Here is a 20311-nt window from a genome sequence, read left to right on the forward strand (position 1 = left end):
GTCCGGAGCCTGTGCTTCGCAACGGGAGAGGCCACAGCAGTGAGAGGCCCGCGTACTGCAAAAAAAAAAAAAAAAAAAAAAACACTTTCGGGAGACAGGAACAAGAAAAGAGGTGAAAGGGTTAAGTTTGGGAAAAGAGAAGGGATATTTCTTCCCTCCAAACCAGAAAGAAGAGGCAAATAAATCTGAGGTGGGCAAGTACATACAAAGAATAACCTTGACCTCACTATTAAAAATTTTTTTAAAAAAGGTAATTGGAAGTCCTAGCCAGAGCGATCAGACGAGAAAAAGAAAAGGAATCCAAATTGGAAAGGAAGAAGTAAAATTGTCACTGTTTGCATATGACATACGATACAGAGAAAATCCTAAAGATGCCACCAAAAAACTGTTAGACCTAATAAATAAATTCAGTAGGATACAAAATTAATATATAGAAATCTGTTGTATTTCTATACACTAACAAGAACTGCCAGAAGGAGAAATTAAGAAAACGATCCCATTTACAGTTGTGTCAAAAATATTATAATAAAATACCTAGGAATAAATCTAATCAATACAGGTAAAAGACCTGTACTCGGGAAACTATAAGATACCGATGAAAGAAAGTGAAGATGACACAAGTGGAAATATATACTGTATTCATGGATTGGAAGAATTAATATTGTTAAAATGGCCATAATACCCAAAGCAATCTACAGATTCAATACAATCCTTAACAAAATACCAATGGCAGGACTTCCCTGGCAGTCTAGTGGCTAAGACTCTGAGCTTCCACTGCAGGTGGCACAGATTCGATCCCTGCTCAGGGAACTAAGATCCCGCATGCTGTGCAGAGCAGTCAAAAAAAAAAAAAACAAACCAATGGCATTCTTCACAAAACTAGAACAAACAATTCTAAAATGTGTATGGAAACACAAAAGATCCCCCCAATAGTCAAAAAAATCCTGAGAAAGAAGAACAAAACTCGAGGTATCATGCTCCCTGATTTCAAACTACCCTACAAAGCTACAGTAATCAAAACAGTATGGTACCAGCACAAAAACAGAAACATCAATTAATGGACCAGAACAGACAGCCCAGAAATAAACCCACACTTACATGGTGAATTAATCTATGACAAAGGAGGCAAGAATATATAATGGGGAAAAGGACAGCCTCTTCAGTAAATGGTACTGGGAAAACTGGACAGCTACATGAAAAAGGATCAAACTGGACTTTCTCTCACCATATACACAATTAAATTCAAAATGAATTAAAGACGTAAATGTAAGACCTGAAACCATAAAACTTCTGGAAGAAATCAGGCAGTATGCTCTTTGACATCAATCTTAGCAATATTTTTTTGAATATGTCTCCTTAGGCAAGGGAAACAAAAGCAAAAATAAATAAATGGTACTACACCAAACTAAAAAGCTTTTGTACAGCAAAGGGAACATCAACAAAATGAACAGGTGGTCTACTGAACGGGAGAAGATATTTGTAAAGGATATAGCTGATAAGGGGTTAATATTCAAAATATACAAAGAACTCATACAACTCAAAATCAAAAAAAAAAACAAACAATTTGATTTTAAAAATGGCATTTTTCAAAAGAAGGTATAGTGGCCAATAGACACATGAAAAGATGCTCAACATCACTAATCATCAGGGAAATGCAAATCAAAACCACAATGAAGTATCACCTCACACCTGTCAGAATGGCTATTGTCAAAGAGACAACAAATAACAAGTGCTGGTGAGGATGTGGAGAAAAGGGTACCCTAGGTGCACTGCTGGCAGGACATAAATTGATACAGCCACTATGGAAAACAGTATGGAAGTCCCTCAAAAAATTAAAAATAGAACTACCATATGATCCAGCAATTCCACTTTTGGGTATTTTTCTGAAGAAAACAGAAACAGTAATTTGACAAGATACATGCACCCCTATGTTCACTGCAGCATTATTTACAATAGCCAAGATATGGAAGCAACCTAAGTGTCTACTGACAGATGAATGGATAAAGAAGATGTGGTATATATATATATATATATATATATATATATATATATACACAATGGAATATTACTCAACCATTAAAAAAAGAAAAGAAATCTCACCATTTGGGACAACAAGGATGGACCTAGAGGTTATTATACTAAGTGAAATAAGTCAGACAGAAAAATACCATATGATTTCACTTATATGTGAAACCTAAGAAGCAATACAAATGAATAAATATAACAAAACAGAGACAGGTTCATATATATAAAGAACAGAGGGGAGGGACTTCCCTGGTGGTGCAGTGGGTAAGACTCCATGCTCCCAGTGCAGGGGGCCCAGGTTCGATCCCTGGTCGGGGAACTAGGTCCTACATGCATGCTGCAACTAACAGTTCGTATGCCACAACTAAGAAGTCCACATGCCACAACTAAGTCCCAGCACAGCCTAAATAAATAATATTTTTTTTAAAAAAAGAAGAAAAAGAACAGAGGGGAGGTTGGGTGCGGGGGGTGGGAGTGGGGGAATGAAATAGGTGAAGAAAATTAAGTGGTACAAACTTCCAGTTACTAAATAAATGAGTCATGGGGATAAATGTAAAGCATGAGGAATACTGTCACTAATATTGTAATAACTTTGCATAGTGACAAATGGTAACTAGACTTATCACGGTGATCATTTTATAATGTACAGAAATGCCAAATCACTAAATTATGTTGTGCACCTGGAACTAACAGTGTTGTAGGTCAATTATAACTCAATTTTTTAAAAAGGTAGTGAGGTCAAGGAGAGGTGGAAAGGGTAAATTAAGGGTTTAAGGAAAGTGATGCAGGTTTGCAATAATTCACAAAAACTTATCAGTGCATACTCTATAAAGCAGTTATAAGAATATGGGAAAGCTTTACACCTAAACAAGTCCCAGGTTCATGCCATCTTACCCCAGAAATTAGATGGAACGCCAAGTTTTCAATAAATGTATTTTAAGCATTAATTATAAACGTATCAGTTGGTTTTCAGAACAAAGTTGGTTACTTCGTTACCAAAATTTTATAGAGACTTCAGTAATCTACTCAACTAATGTACTATATTCAGCTAGACAATGAAAAACCACATTTTATTCAACTTTACCTCTTCTTTAAAATTAACATTAGACATTGTGCTAATGGAGATATACATGTTTATAGTGTTAATATAATCAACTTTTAGAAAGAGTCAATAGCCACAGAACTTTGCAAAACCATTTCTATGAAAATAATTTCATTCATTACTAAAATCTTTGGGATCTATTCAAAGTAGCTAAATTATAGCTATTAACTAAAAGTGTGATTTAAACTTAAATTGCCAGAAGACAGTTTTAAGTACTATGCCTTTTCCTGGTTTTGGAAACAAAAATTTGAACTAAAGTATTTAGATTATTATGAACAAAAGACACTAGAAGGAAATAGGAAGTAAGACTGCTGAGTGAGAAGAAAAATACCCTTCAGAGTTTTTACCACAAAGCATAAAATTCTTACAGGAAATGAATACTTAAGTATGTAAAGTAATTATAAAGAATAGGCACTGCAATCTTATTTCCCAACAAAAAATATGAACCTCAGGGAAAAGTTTTTAAATAGAGATGAATGGTGTGTGAAAAATTAAAAGTTCCATGCCAATGTTTGTGCCACAGACTTCTTAAATCAGCCTATTATTAGTGTTCTGTTTACCTCCCCCTTTTGGTCTAAATCAAACCAAACTTTATCTTCTTGTACACAAACAAAATGATGAAATTTTAGTGTTAATAAAAGGGCTTAGAACTTTTCTTTGAAAATAAAAATCCTTTTATAGCATTTGTAACAAGTGCACACTAAACCTCTGATTAAAGACCTCCAATAACTATGCACTGACCACCTGAGAGGAACCATTACCAAATGGCTATTATAAGTTCCTTTATTGATATTTAACTGTATACCTGCCTCTTTGAGTTTTATTCCCATTGGTCCTTGTTCTACTTTTTGGGACAATGAATTTTAAAACTAAGTTACTAAACTGAATTTCTCAATTCATGGAGAAAAATATAAACAAATAGGATTTGCGTAATTTTAAGCTTTCTATGAAAGGTTATTTTAACTTTTACACCTGCTACCACTTGTCTATTAAAATCTAGCACAAAGTACTACTTAATTTGCACAAAGCAACGCACTTAATGTACTGGAAAATTTAGAACGTAACTATTTCACCTTTTTTTACAAGAATACCATGATTTTCAGGTATTCTACTTCCTGAACTGCTTTGAGAACCTATGTCCCAAACATAAAACTTTAAAAGAAAAAAAGTCAACTTCCTCTTTTACAGGGCAACTTTCCAAACTTTAAATATTATTCCTGAAAGGATCTCAGAAATTATCTAGTCCAACTAACTTTATATCATAGATGGAGAAACTCAGATTCAGAGTGTGAATTAGCTCCAATTAATATTCTCTTCTTCAGGCAAAATATCTCCAATCTTTTCAACAGTTCCTTAAATAGCATAGCTTCTAGATCCTGAACACTGTAGTCTTCTCTTCTCAAGACACACTCTAGTCTACCACTGGTCCCTTTTAGAATGCGGTGCTCAAACATAATTATTATATGGGGTTTTAAAAGAGCAGAGGGAACTTCCCTGGTGGCGCAGTGGTTAAGAATCCGCCTGCCAATGCAGGGGACATGGGTTCGAGCCCTGGTCCGGGAAGATCCCACATGCCACGGAGCAACTAAGGCCATGTGCCACAACTACCGAGCCTGCGCTCTTGAGCCCGTGCGCCACAACTACTGAAGCCCGCATGCCACAACTTCTGAGCCTGCGTGCCTAGAGCCCGTGCTCTGCAACAAAAGAAGCCACCGCAGTGAGAAGCCCGCACACTACAACGAAGAGTAGCCCCCGCTCGCCGCAACTAGAGAAAGCCCGTGCACAGCAACGAAGACCCAACGCAGCCAAAAGTAAATAAATAAATAAATTTACTAAAAAATAAATAAAAGAGCAGAGTATAACAGAACGATCAACAACTACATACCTCCTCAGCCATGCCACAGTTGGACTCCTTTAAGAAGCCTAAGCCACCTCAATTCAGACACTGTGCCATTTAGTAAAGCTACTGATGTACACTGTAGTAATCTAGCTCCCATCTCTGACTGATCAGCTGATCAAGTCATGTTATTTTTGCTTACCTGGCTTTTACTCGTGTCTCTCGCAACCAATTTGATTACTCCTTGATCCTTCCCCCTTTACTTTAAACAAAATCTAAGAACATGTTTCTGCTAAAACTTGCCTAGAAGCCTAATTCCTAGAGTCTGAGGAAGCAGTAATTCTCTGCAACTCTCACGTGATCTGATTTCCCAGATCTTGTTAGGGGAATTTTTTTCTATCTTTAGGAAACTACCTATCCTCATCAGTCCTGCAAGATGATTTCTGAAAGCACCCCAAATAGGGAAAATATCAAGATGATAACTGTGACAAATATTAAAAATGAGTAGGAAAAGATGTATGCAGAGAGACAATGAAAGGGATATAAATGGGTATCACAGCCCTGCCCCCACCAAAGGAAAGGGTGGAGAAAACATCAGTTGAACCAGAAGTGACCAGTCTAAACTATAGAGGGCAACAGGGAAAGGAAGCAAGTGTTTTGCAGCAAAAGCACTGGCAATCTATGCTACAGGTTTTAAGTTACAAAGAAACTGAAGAAGAAAATATTAATTGGAGATAAGTCACCCTCTGGATCTAAGTTTATTCATTCATGAAATAAAGTTGGTTAGACTAGATAACTGTGGTTATCATCTTAAATATCTCTAAAATATGAGTTCATTTAACTAATTACAATACATTACATGAAAAAATTAATAATTCCTTAACTTCTTCACATTTCAGTTTCTTCAACTGTGAAATAGGTATGGGTCACTCTGATCTCATAGCATTCTTAGGAACTCTCTACTGTCTCAGTGATTATAAAAAAAAAAAAAAAGTTCAGTTTGAACATTTATAGCACAGATAAAAAGCATGTAGCTCTTAGGTTCTGAGTCCAGTCTTGGATCATTGATAGCAAGTAATTCTGGTCGACCCAGAAACCTCAACTTGTTTAAGATGATAACCAGGGTTCACCTGGAATGGTAATTTCAGCTCATCTGGAATAATCTATTTCCCTTAGTGAAAAAATGAATTTCCACTGCTGGGAAAGTTAAAATTAGAGATACAGAGATAATGAAATAAACCAAAGTCATTTATAAATATTTTATTAAATTCAAGATAATCTAGGTATTGTGGCTATTATGCATATATTGTAGAGGTGCAAATGCATACACATGAAGGTGTGATGCAAGGAGCAGGAGGATTATTTGAAAGTGACCTGGATGCTCACTCTGGGTTGCCTGGACAATCAGGGGCTCTGCCTTCTACCAATGGGAGGGCTGAGCCTAAACTCAGCTCCCTTTAGCACCAGGGGCTTCTTTTTCCCTGATAGCAGAGACTGTAACTTTCCTTAGCTCCTGAGATCTCCAGTTACTGGCAGCTGCCCTTCCCAAACTACTTCTGATACCCATAATCCAGACTACATGGTGTCAAACACCATGCCCTCATGCTAAATCCATAAAAAGGAGATCCACAGAGAGGGATCTCTCTATTGGAACACTGACCCAAATGTGAATCCAGCAGTAACCTGGCCTGAGCAGGATGGGAGGATCAGGGGGACCAGTGTCTTCCTTTTAAAAAAAAAAAAATGAGGTAAAGTTCATAGAACATAAAAACTGCCATATTAACCATTTAAAAATGTACAATTTGTTGGCTCACAGTACATTCATAATGGTATGTGACCATCACCACTATGGTAAGAACACTGAAAGGTTCTAATTCCAGAACACTTTCATCACCCCCCCAAAAGACCCCTGTACCCATTAAGCAATCATTCCCCATTCCCTCTTTCCTCCAACCCCCCAGCAAACAGTAATCTGCTTTCTTTCTCTATGGATTTGCCTTTTCTGGACATATCATATAAATTGAATCATACATGTTTTTGTGTGTCTGGCTTCTTTCACTTACAATGTTTTCAAGGTTCATCCATGTTGCAGCATATATCAGGGCTTCATTCCTTTGTATGGGTGAATAATATTCCATTGTACAGACATACCACTTTTGCTTTTATCCATTCATCAGCTGATGGACATTTTGGGTTGTTTCACTTTTTGGCTATTATGAATAAAGCTGCTATGAACAATCCAATTTTTAAAATGGGCAAATGACAAATAGACATTTCTTTGAAAAAGATACAGAAGTGGCCAATAATCATATGAAACAGAGAAATCCAAATCAAAATCACAATGAGATATCACTTCACATCCATCAGGATGGCTATAATCCAAAAAAATGTCAAATAACAAGTGTTGGCAAGCATGTGAAGAAACTGGAACTCTCTCATACATTGCTGGGGGGAATGTAAAATGATGCAGCCACTATGAAAAAGAGTTTGCTGGTTCCTCAAAAAGCTAAGCATAGAATAACCAGCAGCTCCACTATTAGGTATAAGCCCCCCACCCGCACTTCCTGATTTGGCTTAAAGTTTTCCCTTCTCCTTTCAAATACTTTAGGAAATGACTGTTATTTGTAAATACAAAGACAAAAACCATGACAAGATGACATAGAATATTAAGAGTAAATAATCTGACATTAGAATAAATATTTATGATTCCAATTTAAACTGTGAAATTAACCTGTGACTTTTAAATTGAAAGGTGTTAAGAAATTCTGTTACTGAATTTGGAAACAGTACTGAAAAGCTTAAGGGAACTTAATAACAGGTATTTCTTAGTGGGGAGCTGTAGTCAAAATACATTTGGAAAACACTTCACTGGTTAAGATTTTTCTGGGTTCTGATCGTGTTATCCAAAGAAATCCTCATCCTTTTTTCTTAACCTTCTTAATACCTGCTTTTTTCTCCCAAGACATCTAAAATGGCTTTTAAAAATCAACAATTCAACATAAACCCATCCAAATCATGCAAAATTTGCTTCTCCTCCCCTAAATGCTAGCTGAATCTCAGTGCCTAAAGAGTAGCCAAATGCTGATCTAATTAGCTGAATGATATGATTCACATTAAGGTAAGAATGAGGCTTAAACATTCCTAGAATCCACAGATATCGTAAGAGCAAAATACAAACTTCAGTGGTATACTATATATGGAAAGGAAAAGTCTAAACCCTGCTGCCTCTCTTCTAAGAGAAGACATCCTGTCCCAGGCACCCTTAACTAATTTTTCCAGACAGTAAGACTATATCAACTCAGCAACTATGCTATATAGACTACAGTTCTTTTCTTCACTTGTATCAATACAGGTGTTTAAAGAGAGTCCTTTAAATGGCTTTTCTCCCATCTCTCTGGGGCCTTCCTTCCTTCCTTCCTCCCTCCCTCACTTCCTTCCTTCCCTCCTCCCTCCCTCCCTTTCTTCTACTCATTCATTCATTCATGGTTAAAAACAACAAAACAATATACATGAGAATTTCTATAATGGGGTTAAAAGCCAAAATTCCTTATTTACCCTGAAAAATAAAGGCAATAAGGAAAAGAAAGTAGGACCACATATAATGAATGGACAAGGAGAGACAGATAAAAATTATTTTTAATGCCTAGCAGTGAAAGCCAGCTCCTTGATTATAGGTTTTCAAAATTCACAATCCTAGAAAAGATAATATTAATAGTAAGCAATTTTTCAATCTGCCTGGGACTTCCCTGGTGGCGCAGTGGTTAAGAATCTGCCTGCCAATGCAGGGGACACAGGTTCGATCCCAGGTCTGTGAAGATCCCACATGCCACAGAGCAACTACACCCACAAGCCACAACTATCGAACCCTCGCGCCGCAACTACTGAAGCCCGCACGCCCTAGAGCCTGCGCGCCACAACTACTGAACCCACGTGACGCAACTACTGAAGCCCGTGCACTCTAGGGCCCACGTGCCGCAACTACTGAGCCCACACGTTGCAACTACTGAAGCCCACGTGCCTAGAGCCCATGGTCTGCAACAAGAGAAGCCACCGCAATGAGAAGCCTGTGCACTGCGACAAAGAGTAGTCCCTGCTCACCGCAACTAGAGAAAGCCCACATGCAGCAACGAAGACCCACCACAGACAAAAATTTTTTTTTAAAAATTTTTAATTAAAATTTTTTTTTCAATTTGCCTAAACACATTTAATCCTTTACCACACAATCTAACATTCACAGTATACTTAAGAATAAAGAAAACAAGATTCAACATAAAAAATATTTCTCTTACCAAATAAATTATGTACACAAACATGAATTCTCTGTTACACTACGTTTGAGAAGTTAGTAAGAGAAGACTATACCTGAGATATTTGGCCCTGGACTTTTGTAGGCTGAGTTGTTCGAATATTTAAAGACTGGCTTCTTGTTACTGTTGCCCCAGAAAGAGATTTTCCATTCACCTTTCTTTCAAGGTGACAACTTGCTGGTGATCTCTCTTCAAGAAGAACAGCATCCCAAGGATCGTCTGCTAGCAAACCTGGTATATTTTTCTCTTCTTCATGGTCCAATACCTCTACATTGTCCACCTTAGGCTTACTTAGAGGATCCAAGTCTAACCAGTCAAACTTACTGATATCTTCAGACTTTGGAGATACCTGTAGATTGCTGATAGTAGCTTTTGAATTTGTTATCTCCAAATCAGTCCTTGCTTTTCCATTTTTTAAAAATTCTGATGTACTAGCTATTTTGTCAAACAGCTTTGCCATGTCAGGACTGACTACTGGACGATAGATAGGTAAGCTTCCCTGTGGATGAAACGGTGTGGTGGGTGTCAAAGGATATGAAAAATATGGAGACTGTCCTGGAAGTCTTAAATATATAGGTTCTGTGGATGGAAAAGTAGGCATTCTTGGATTGAAGCCATTTTGGAATACAGTCTGTTTACTACTGTAAGTTGACTGGTAAACAGAAGGTAAAGAGTAACTGGAAGGCCCAGATAATCCAGGTGGCCACTGTCCTCTCTGAATAGCAGGTCTAAGATAGAGCTGTGCTGAAAATGAAGGGCTCAGAACAGGAGTAACTGGCAATACAGGTGTTTTTCTAGTCTCGAAACTGTCATCCAGCAATAGTTTCTCAAGTTCAGCTTGGGTAAGCTTTTCTACATCAATATCTACTGCTCTTTTTTGGGTATCTGATTCAGGAAACACCATGAGATCATAATCCTGTTTGCTATAAACTTGTGCTTTTTGTCTGGTGCTGCTTGACCACTCATAGCCTCTCTGGTTATCGGTCACCCGTCTACCCTTTTGCAGTTTTGCTAAAGCCTCTGCTTCCATCTGTAATGCTTCTTCTTTGCCCACATCTTTTGTTCTTGTTGGTTCCAGATGTGAAGATGAACATTGCTTAAACCCATTGTTGTTGGATATCTGAGCCATGTCCACTTAAAAGACCAAACCTTCTCCAATCTATTTTTTTTCTTGTAGCTTCCAAAATAGCAAGACCTGCATGTAAAAATAAATATAACACTCAATTAGATTTTTAAAACTTGAATTTGTTTTGTTTGTAACCTACCACATATGATTTAGGATTTAATGCCACTTACAAACATACCATGAAATGAAATGAAATAGGGAAAATCTTGGTGAAGGAACACTTTTAAAACACCTATACACTGTTGGGTTAAGAGAAATGTTTAGACATACATGACTTTATCCCATTCCCTGACCTAACAGGAAAGCTAACACAGTAAATGAACTCAAGAAGCTGTCACTTCAGTTGTCACACTGGCTGTCATTAACCAGTTGCACTTCTGGCAGAATTCTTGGCATAAAATGACTTAAGTGCTAGTCACAAATTTTCAAGAGTTCAGACATGGTTTACCGTTATGCAAATAGCAAGTCAAAATGGTTTCAATCTTTTACTATTTGTAAAATTGCTCAAAAGCCAATTAGCAATAAAAGTATTCAACACCTGGGATAGGGAGGGTGGGAGGGAGGCAGATGCAAGAGGGAAGAGATATGGGAACATATGTATATGTATAACTGATTCACTTTGTTGTAAAGCAGAAACTAACACACCACTGTAAAGCAATTATACTCCAATGAAGATGTTAAAAAAAAAAGAATTTAAAGAAAAAACAAGTATTCAACACCTAGTAAATAAAATCAAGTAACTTATTTTATCAAATCATCATATGAAAAATTAAGGGCTTATAATATTCTAGAAATTTTAAAAATGTATACTGTAACATAGATTAGAATATGATAAGTGTTAAGGTTATAAGAAACTGTAATACTCCACTCAAAGGTTAAATTATGGCTGAATTTGTCTGATCACACTTCTGTTCTGATTATCTGCAGTTAAATCAATAGTTATGATACTAAAATTTCTCCTTTTCCAATTGCTAAAGTATCTATTCATAAACTAGAAGATAGTTTATTAAACTTTCTCATGATCAGTTAATAAACATTTATACTCTTCTATTTAAAATAAACACTTAATTCAGATCAAGATTACCCTATCAAGCAAAATGACCAATTAAAGGGTTAGTTATCTACTGTGCATCAGAGGGCATATTTCCTGCTTCTAATCAATATGATACAGGGATTAAATGTGGGTTCTGGAGTCACATGACCTTTATTTATGATACTGTAAGACCTTGGGCAAGTGATAACTTTTCCACATGCTTAGTTTTCCTAACTTTTAAAATATGAAAAAGTATTTCCTAAATTACAAAAGATTAAAAATGAAACAATGCAACTAAAAGTGTCTATCATTGGCCTTAAGCATAAGCATTAAATAAATGGCATCTACTGTTAATCTGATCTGATTTGAGATACACCTAGTTTGAATACCTATAAAGCAAGAGAGCTCCTGTTTACATCCTTTTTCTAGTACAGTGCTTATCTACAATATGTGCTCAATAAATACTTAATGAAAGTATGTAGGGAAATGTCCAAAGTGAAATCAAATTAATGTAACACAAATGAAAATCCTAAATGTTGAGGTATACTAAATGAAAAAATTATTAGTGATAAGGACATGAAGAAAGGTAGTCAAGAAAGACATCATCTGCAATTCTTTTATACAACTACAGTTGAGTTTCTGAGGCATTTCACTGAAAAGCTATTCCAAATTTTTCCCTTCCCTGGCAGGCTGCAAAACTAGGCATGATGTACACTTAAAGTTTGTACACGTCACTGTATGTAAATGTTTTATGAAAAGAAAAAACTGAATACTGACTTGCTAAATATGCATGAAGTACTTAGAGAAAAGTACTAACATCTATAATTTATTTTGAAATGCATCAAAAATAAGATAACTTGATAGAGGGATGATACATGGATAAATAATGATAAAGCAAGTGTAGGAAAAGGTTAATAGTAGAATCTAGGTGGTAGATATGTGGGTATTCACTTTGAAATTCTTTCAGCTTGGCCTCATGACTGAAAGTTTTCACAATAAAATGTTGGGTGGGGGGGAATGGGTACAAATTCTTCCCATTCCCGTATATACACCCACTCTGCAATGCAACTTTGTTGTTTCTCCCATAAAGAGGTGGGGTCTATTTCTCTTCTTGATCTCAGCTGGCCTTGTGACTTGCTTTGACCAACAGAATGTGAAAGAATTGACAGTGTGAGAGTTCTAAGCCTATCATAAGAGGCCCAACTGCTTCAGCTCTTCCTTCCCTGAGTGCAGCCACTGCCATGTAAATGCTCACATAGGATGAGAGAGCACAAAGAGAAAGAGATCCAGCCAACAGCCAGCATCAACCACCAAGCATGTGAGTGCAGACACCATCTTAGACCATCTGTCCACAGTTGAGATGACCACAGCCACCTGAGTGACCCAAGGCAAGACCAGCAGAAGAAACCACCCAGCTTGAGTTCAAGTCAAACTGCTAACCCACAAAATCATTTTGGAATGGTCTGTTACATAGGAATAGATAACTGATAAACCTTTTCTTCTTACTTTTAGAAAACAAAACTGAAGCCACTTACATATTTAATAGAAAATTTCTGTTTTAACCTCCACAGTTACCACTACTACCTTCCTTCACACATCCTCAGAGAAAGAACAGCCCCTTTTCCTTTCTAAGGATGGCCCCTCCACTTATATCCTTAACCCTATTGAATTCCCCTTCTTTATCAATGACTGCCTCCTCTGTATTATCAATTTCTCCTTTACTTGCTCTGCTCCTCTACCATAAAAATGCTCAAGTTTTCTCCATATTGAGGGGAAAAAATCTGAACATTCCCCTTTAGACTCCAGTAGCTTTCATTTTAATTTTCTCCTTTCACTGCCAAACTTCTTGAATGAGTGACCTAGAAAGTCCTTTCTTTATTTACTCTGCCTTAGAAAAATTCTACTTGTTCTTCAGGGCCCAATTCAAAATACAGTCTCCTGTCTGAGGCTTTACTTAAGCAGCTCCTACCAGAATTTATCTTGTTAGCTCAACTAAAAATTTTTATCTTTACTTTTGTATGCTGTTTTTGCATGCTCAGCATCCTTTCTTCTGGTAGTAGAATCTATAACTTTTGGACACCACTTGTCTTTCTTTTGTTTCATCTACTGTGAATTGAGCTGGAGCATCCTTACTCCCCCTCGACCCTACCCCAACTCCAGAAGAACCAAGTCTGGCCAGAGTTAACTACAGAATTTCTGGAACTATTTGGAAAAGAAGCTTATCATTGAGGTTGCTAAGCTGATAGGATGTAAGCCTGGAGCTGTTTTGGCCATCTTTGCCACCGCTCGAGGAGGTATTACCTGAGAATGAACCCAAGCCAGAAGAAAGCAGAGCTAAGATAAATTAGATAAATTCTAGATATTATATTAAACATCTGGATCCAACCCATGTCCAAGGCCAGTCTTTTCATTTATGTAAGCCAATAAATCCCTCTCCTTGCCTAAGCCGGTTTAAAATTACTTTTTTCCATGATAACCAAAAGTATTTTGATTAACACAGAATCTGTAACCTGTATGTCTACCCAAACAGACTAGAATAAGCTTCTTAAGCAGGGAAGCCTAGTTTGTTCATTTTTTTCTTCCCCACTACATTTAAAAGCACCTTGCTTAATAAATATGGAACTTAATTTAATTAACATGTGTTTTAACAGGAGGGAATGAAGGCTATTGGAGTCTTGGAGAAGGGATTTCAGATGGCACAAGAGTATGGATATATGACAAGAGAAATGAGTCGTTTCATTTGGGGTGTTTTTATACATACTGGTGGTTTTTTATACATCACCAATACATTTGCTTGCTCTATCCCTAGTTCCAACTCAAAGTAGTATATGCTAAAGTAAATACAACTCTAAGTAGCCAGTAACAGCTGTCTGTTAGCAGCTAAATACCATATTTTAAAGTCTGGGGCCTTAAAAAAATACCGTAATTTAGTTTCCCAAAAGATTATTATGCATGTATACTCAGATAATAATAAAGGACTTAAACAGTTGTCCAAAAGTAACCCTGTGCCTCAGCTATTTTTCTAAGGATGCTGCACTGACATGCTCCATTAATTTTTGAAAATAAAACTTCACTTGATGACAAACATTTAGCAGGAAATAACTTCCAACATGCTCATTCAAAATGAAATGTTCCATGCTAATGTTCCCCCAATTCAAGCAGGGGAAGACAATATAACTCGTTTTTGAATGACGATTGTATACCATCTGCCAAAAATTTCCCAACATAAAGGAATTCAGTGCAGATCACAAGGCTGTAGATGCTTTAAAATTCTTCAAAAGAGGTCAATTAAACTATTCAGTTAAACTTCTGGATACCATTTGCAGACCCAAGTGAATTAATTTAAAAGCTCTTGGCTTCTTCTAACATTCATTTACAATTTAAATTTAAATCTCAGACAAAAATAAAACAAGTCAGTCCTGCTACCCATCTAAATGCTTTCTGATCTTAAAATTCAAGATACCTAAGAAAATGGAAAAACAATTATTTGAGTTCAACAATATAAATATTCTCCTTTAAAATGAAAATGAATCTCAAAGAAAAATAAATTATGGTACCTCCATGGATTGAATATTATGCCACTACTAAAAATAAAATTATGAAGACTGCAGTTAAATGTTTGTTAAAACTCTAGAAAATATCTACATCTATCTATACATAGACCTGTGTTTGGAGATATATAGATACTATATGCCAAAAATTGCTTTAAGCAATATTTTAACTAATTTAATCCTCACAAATTCTATTAAGTAGCTACTATTATTATCCCTAGTATACAAACATATAATCTGCCCAAGCTCATAGCAGCTAGCAAGTGGTGAAATTAGGACCCAAATCCAGGCAGTGCTAATTCACTACAATATATTTTTATGTTAACAGTTATGTGGAATCAATAAGTGTCTAGACATATCTTATCCTTTATAAATACCAACTTTCTTCCTCAATCCTAGGGTTATTTCTGTCTGCATTAATAAATTTTCTTTTAATTCTACCATGAAGTAGTTAATACTGCTATTTAGCTATAATATGTATCAATTTATCAGTTAATTATCACCAGATGACTAGCAAATTTATAATTTCATTACAGGCATGAATTCTTATTTTATTTATCCTCTACTCTCAAACTTATACTACAGTTGCTGAATGAATGCATAATGCATCAATGACTAGAGAACTAAAGACACCATTTCTTTTATCAGAGAAACTAAACTCTGAAACAAACAAAACAGACTGAAAGAACTCATTTATTAATAATTCACCTAAAACTGAAAAATCACATGGTTGAGTTTAGAATAAACAAGTGGTGGGATTTCCCTGGTGGTCCAGTGGTTAAGAATCCACCTTCCAGTGCAGGGGACGAGGGTTCGATACCTGGTCAGGGAACTAAGATCCCACATGCCACGAAGCAACTAAGCCTGCACGCTCTAAAGCCCGCTCGCCACAGCTAGAGAGCCCTCATGCTGCAACTACTGAGCCCATGCACCACAACTAGAGAGCCCGTGCGCTGCAACTACTGAGCCCATATGCCACAATGAAAGATACTGAATGCCGTGACAAAGATCCCATGTGCTGCAACTAAGACCCGACACAGCCAAATAAATAAAAACAAAAAACAATCAAAAAAAACAAGTAGTGGGAGAAAATTATCTTGAAAACTAGGAGGGAGAGAGGTGGCAACAGAAAAGTAAAAATAGGAGAGAGGGGCTCCATCTGTGCTTAAAAACAGACAGACAAACTGTGTTAGAAAAGCATATTCTATCTCTAATCGATTCATGGAGGGGGAAAAGAACTCATATGACCAAAAAAATAATAATAATCAAGTACTTTGTTATTAGGCACTATACAAATCTGTCAAAAAGACAAAAAAGAAGAATGCCCAGGTTTTGGATGAGATTAGGTTAGACTAGCATTGTTCAACAGAAATAGAATGCAAGTCACATATGAAATTTAAATTTTTTTATAGCTACATTAATAGAAACAGAGGAAATTAATTTTAATAATAAACTTTGTTTAATCCAATATATCCAAAATATTATAAAGAGGTAATCAATATAAAAAAATGAATGGGATACTGTACTTTCATTTTCTTATACTAAGTCTTCAAAATCTGGTATATATTTTACACTAACCACATTTCAATTTAAACTAGTCACACACCAAGTGCTCAACACAAAGGTGGCTAGTGGACAACACAAGGTTAGACTTTATGAGGAAAGAAACAAAAAGCACAGTGAACAAGCATCGTTACTTTCTGGATGGTAAGGAAAAATTTATTTTACCAAAAGTTACCCCTTCCCTCAAGTCAATAACATATCTCAATTGCCCATTAGTTATCTTTCAGGAGAAGAAAATTTTTATTTTTTTTATGCCCCATAGATAACATACAACCTTTTAACTAAGGCCTTATCATCCCTTGTAACTTTTTTATTTTTAAAGTACATAATTTCCAATTAATCTTTTTAAAATATTTATTTATTTATTTATTTGGCTGTGCCAGGTCTTAGCTGCACCATGCAGGATCTTCGTTGCAGCAGGCGGGATCTTCAGTTGTGGCATGCGGGATCTTTTAGTTGTTGCACGCAGGCTCTTTAGTTGCAGCATGCAAACTCTTAGTTGCCTCATGTGGGATCCTCGTTCCCTGACCAGGGATTGAACCCGGGGCCCCTTGCATTGGGAGTGCAGTCTTAGCCACTGGACCACCAGGAAAGTCCCTCCAATTAATCTTTTTTTTTTTTTGCGGTATGCGGGCCTCTCACTGCTGTGGCCTCTCCCATTGCGGAGCACAGGCTCCGGACGCGCAGGCTCAGCGGCCACGGCTCACGGGCCCAGCCGCTCCGCGGCATGTGGGATCTTCCCGGATCGGGGCACGAGACACGCAGGCTCAGCGGCCATGGCTCACGGGCCCAGCCGCTCCGCGGCATGTGGGATCTTCCCGGACCGGGGCACGAACCCGCGTCCCCTGCATCGGCAGGCGGACTCGCAACCACTGCGCCACCAGGGAAGCCCCCCAATTAATCTTTTTACAATTAGAAAATTGTTAACATTTCATAGAGAAATGTGTTCACAATCAACCACACAGGATAAATTACAAAGAGACTAAATATTTAACTGTTAAAAAAGGAATCATAAAACCAAAGAAACAGAGGATTCCTACATAACACCAGCATAAAAAAGGCTGCTGTAATGTGATTCAAAAACCTAGAAGCCATAAGAGAATTCAAGTACATAAACATTTTAAAAAATAACTTTTGTTTGGCAAACAAGCACCACTGAATTTATTCATTTCCTCAGTAAATATTCATTGGGTGTATATTATGAATCAGGCACTGTTCTAGGTGCTGAAAAGTAAAATAAAAATAACTTGACCATTAAAAATGTCAATGAAAAAACCAAACTGGGAAAAAAAATTTGCTACTCATATCACAGAGAAAGAACTAATTTTAGTAATATATAACATAAAGCCCATAAAGAAAAACAACCCTATGGAAAGATGGACAAAGAGTTTGAATAAGCAGTTCACAAAAAAGTAAAGACACTTACCTTTACTTATGTTGAGGCAATAGCAATTTAAAAGTTATACTAAACCTAATTTTATACTAAACTGATAATATACACACAGATAAAGGAAAAAATATTCATCATACCAAAATTTGCTGGATACATGCAACAGTAGATAAAGGAAAATTTAGAGTTTTAAATGATGCTAGAAAACTGGAAAGGTTGAAAACTTAATGAACTAAGCATCCATCTCATGAAAGTAGAAAAGTAACAGCAAAATAAAAGTAGAAGAAAGGGAATAAAGACCACAGAAGAAATTAAGTGGCATAAAAAATATACAGCAGAGGGATTCCCTGGCAGTCCAGTGGTTAGGACTCCAAGCTTCCACTGCAGGAGGCCCCAAGTTCGGGGAGCTAAGATTCTGTAAGCCACGTGGTGCAGCAAAACAAACAAACAAACAACCCCAAAGCAAAGCAAAACAAAACAAACCAAAACACCAAAAATATACAACAGAGAAGATCAACAAAACTGAAAGCTGGTTCTTTTGAAAACACTAAGAAGTATCTTGTGATGCTGATCAAGAAGAAAATAAGACAGGAATAAATATCAAGGAACTTCCCTGGTGGCACAGTGATTAAGAATCCGCCTGCCAATGCAGGGGACACAGGTTCGAGCGCTGGTCCAGGAAGATCCCACATGCCACAGAGCAACTAAGCCCCTGTGCCACAACTACTGAGCCCGTGCACCACAACTACTGAAGCTCGTGCGCCTATAGCCCGTGCTCTACAACAAGAGAAGCCACTGCAATGAGAAGCTGCACACCGCAAGGAAGAGTACTCGCTGCAACTAGAGAAAGCCCACATGCAGCAACAAAGACTCAATGCAACCAAAAATAAATAAATTTATTTTTTAAAAAAACAATATCAAGAATAAAAAAGGGACATCCAACACATGCAGCAGACATTAGAAAGATAACAAGGATATTACTAAGTTTAAGCAAATAAATTTTAAAATGTAGACAAATTCCTAGAGGATGGTAACTTACTGAAACTGACCCAAATAGAAAATAGAAAGTTGAATAATCTTATAACCATTAAAGAAATTGAATTAGTTGCCAAAAAATTTTTCATCAAAGAAAACTGCAAGGCCAGATGTCTTCACTGGCTTCATATAATAAACAATAACAACCTTTCACAAACCCTTCCAGAGAACAGACAAGAAGGTATGTTCCCCAAACATTTTATAAAATTACTCTAACTTTGATAACAAAACCAGGCAAGGATGAGACAAAATTATAAACCAATCTTACTCATGAACATAAACAGAAAAAGTTCTAAACAAAATAACAGCAAACCAAACCTAGTAGTAAATACAAAATGCAATTTACCACATCAATAATTAAAGAATTAAATTAGGAAAAGCATATATTCACCTCAACAGATATTCTTAGCCAGCTATGAACAGAAGGGAAGTTCCTTATTTGATAAGAAGTACCAACAAAAATCACAATTAATTGTAAAACCTTTAAAGCTTTCCCTCTGTCTACGAACAAAAACCAGGATGCCCACCAGAATTTTTATTCAACATTTTATAGACTCCTAGACAGCACAGAAATGCAAGAAAAAGAAATAAGAGCTAGGATCATGTAGGAAGAAACAACATTACATACAGATAAAGTAAAAACTCCAAAGAATACGCAGATAATTAACAGAATTACATGCCAGAGTTTAGCAAGATTGCTGGATATGATACAGAAATCAATTGTATTTCCATATACCTGCAAGAAATGGTTAGAAAAAGCAGTCTTAAAAAAAGCAATATTTACACTAACACATTCAAACACATGAAATCCACCAACTAATAATACATGTAATAAAAAATTCTGGGGCTTCCCTGGTGGCGCAGTGGTTAAGAGTCTGCCTGCCAATGCAGGAGACACAGGTTCGAGCCCTGGTCCGAGAAGATCCCACATGCCGCAGAGCAACTAAGCCCATGTGCCACAACTACTGAGCCTGTGCTCTAGAGCCCACGAGCCACAACTAATGAGCCCACGTGCCACAACTACTGAGCCTGCGTGCCACGACTACTGAGCCCGCACTCCTATAGCCCGTGCTCCACAGCAAGAGAAGCCACCGCAATGAGAAGCCCGCACACTGCAACGAAGAGTGGCCTCCACTCGCCGCAACTAGAGAAAGCCCAGTGCAGCAACGAAGACCGAACGCAGCCAAAAATAAAAATAAACAAAATAAATTTTTTTAAAAAAACACAGTAAGATACCACAACACACATATAACCCTGGGGGAAAAAATTAAATCTTATAATACTAAGTGATAAGAATATGAAACAATGGAAAAATTTAAGTTGGTACAACTGTTTCAGAAAA

The 20311-nt window shown here is 36.9% G+C and overlaps 1 protein-coding gene across 2 annotated transcripts in view; it reads right to left on the reverse strand.

Moving 5' to 3' along the window:
- The window catches only part of PIK3C2A (phosphatidylinositol-4-phosphate 3-kinase catalytic subunit type 2 alpha), a 116649-nt gene that overhangs the window by 77132 nt on the left and 19206 nt on the right, over positions 1–20311 (reverse strand). For both annotated transcript variants that reach the window (XM_007104950.4, XM_007104951.4), the window contains exon 2: positions 9327–10466. In XM_007104950.4, coding sequence (XP_007105012.1) covers positions 9327–10400 — 1074 coding nt within the window. In that variant the 5' untranslated portion in view covers positions 10401–10466. The remainder of the gene's footprint in view (positions 1–9326; positions 10467–20311) is intronic.

The sequence above is a fragment of the Physeter macrocephalus genome, chromosome 16 (genome assembly GCF_002837175.3).
Source record: "Physeter macrocephalus isolate SW-GA chromosome 16, ASM283717v5, whole genome shotgun sequence".
Classification (NCBI taxonomy): domain Eukaryota; kingdom Metazoa; phylum Chordata; class Mammalia; order Artiodactyla; family Physeteridae; genus Physeter; species Physeter macrocephalus.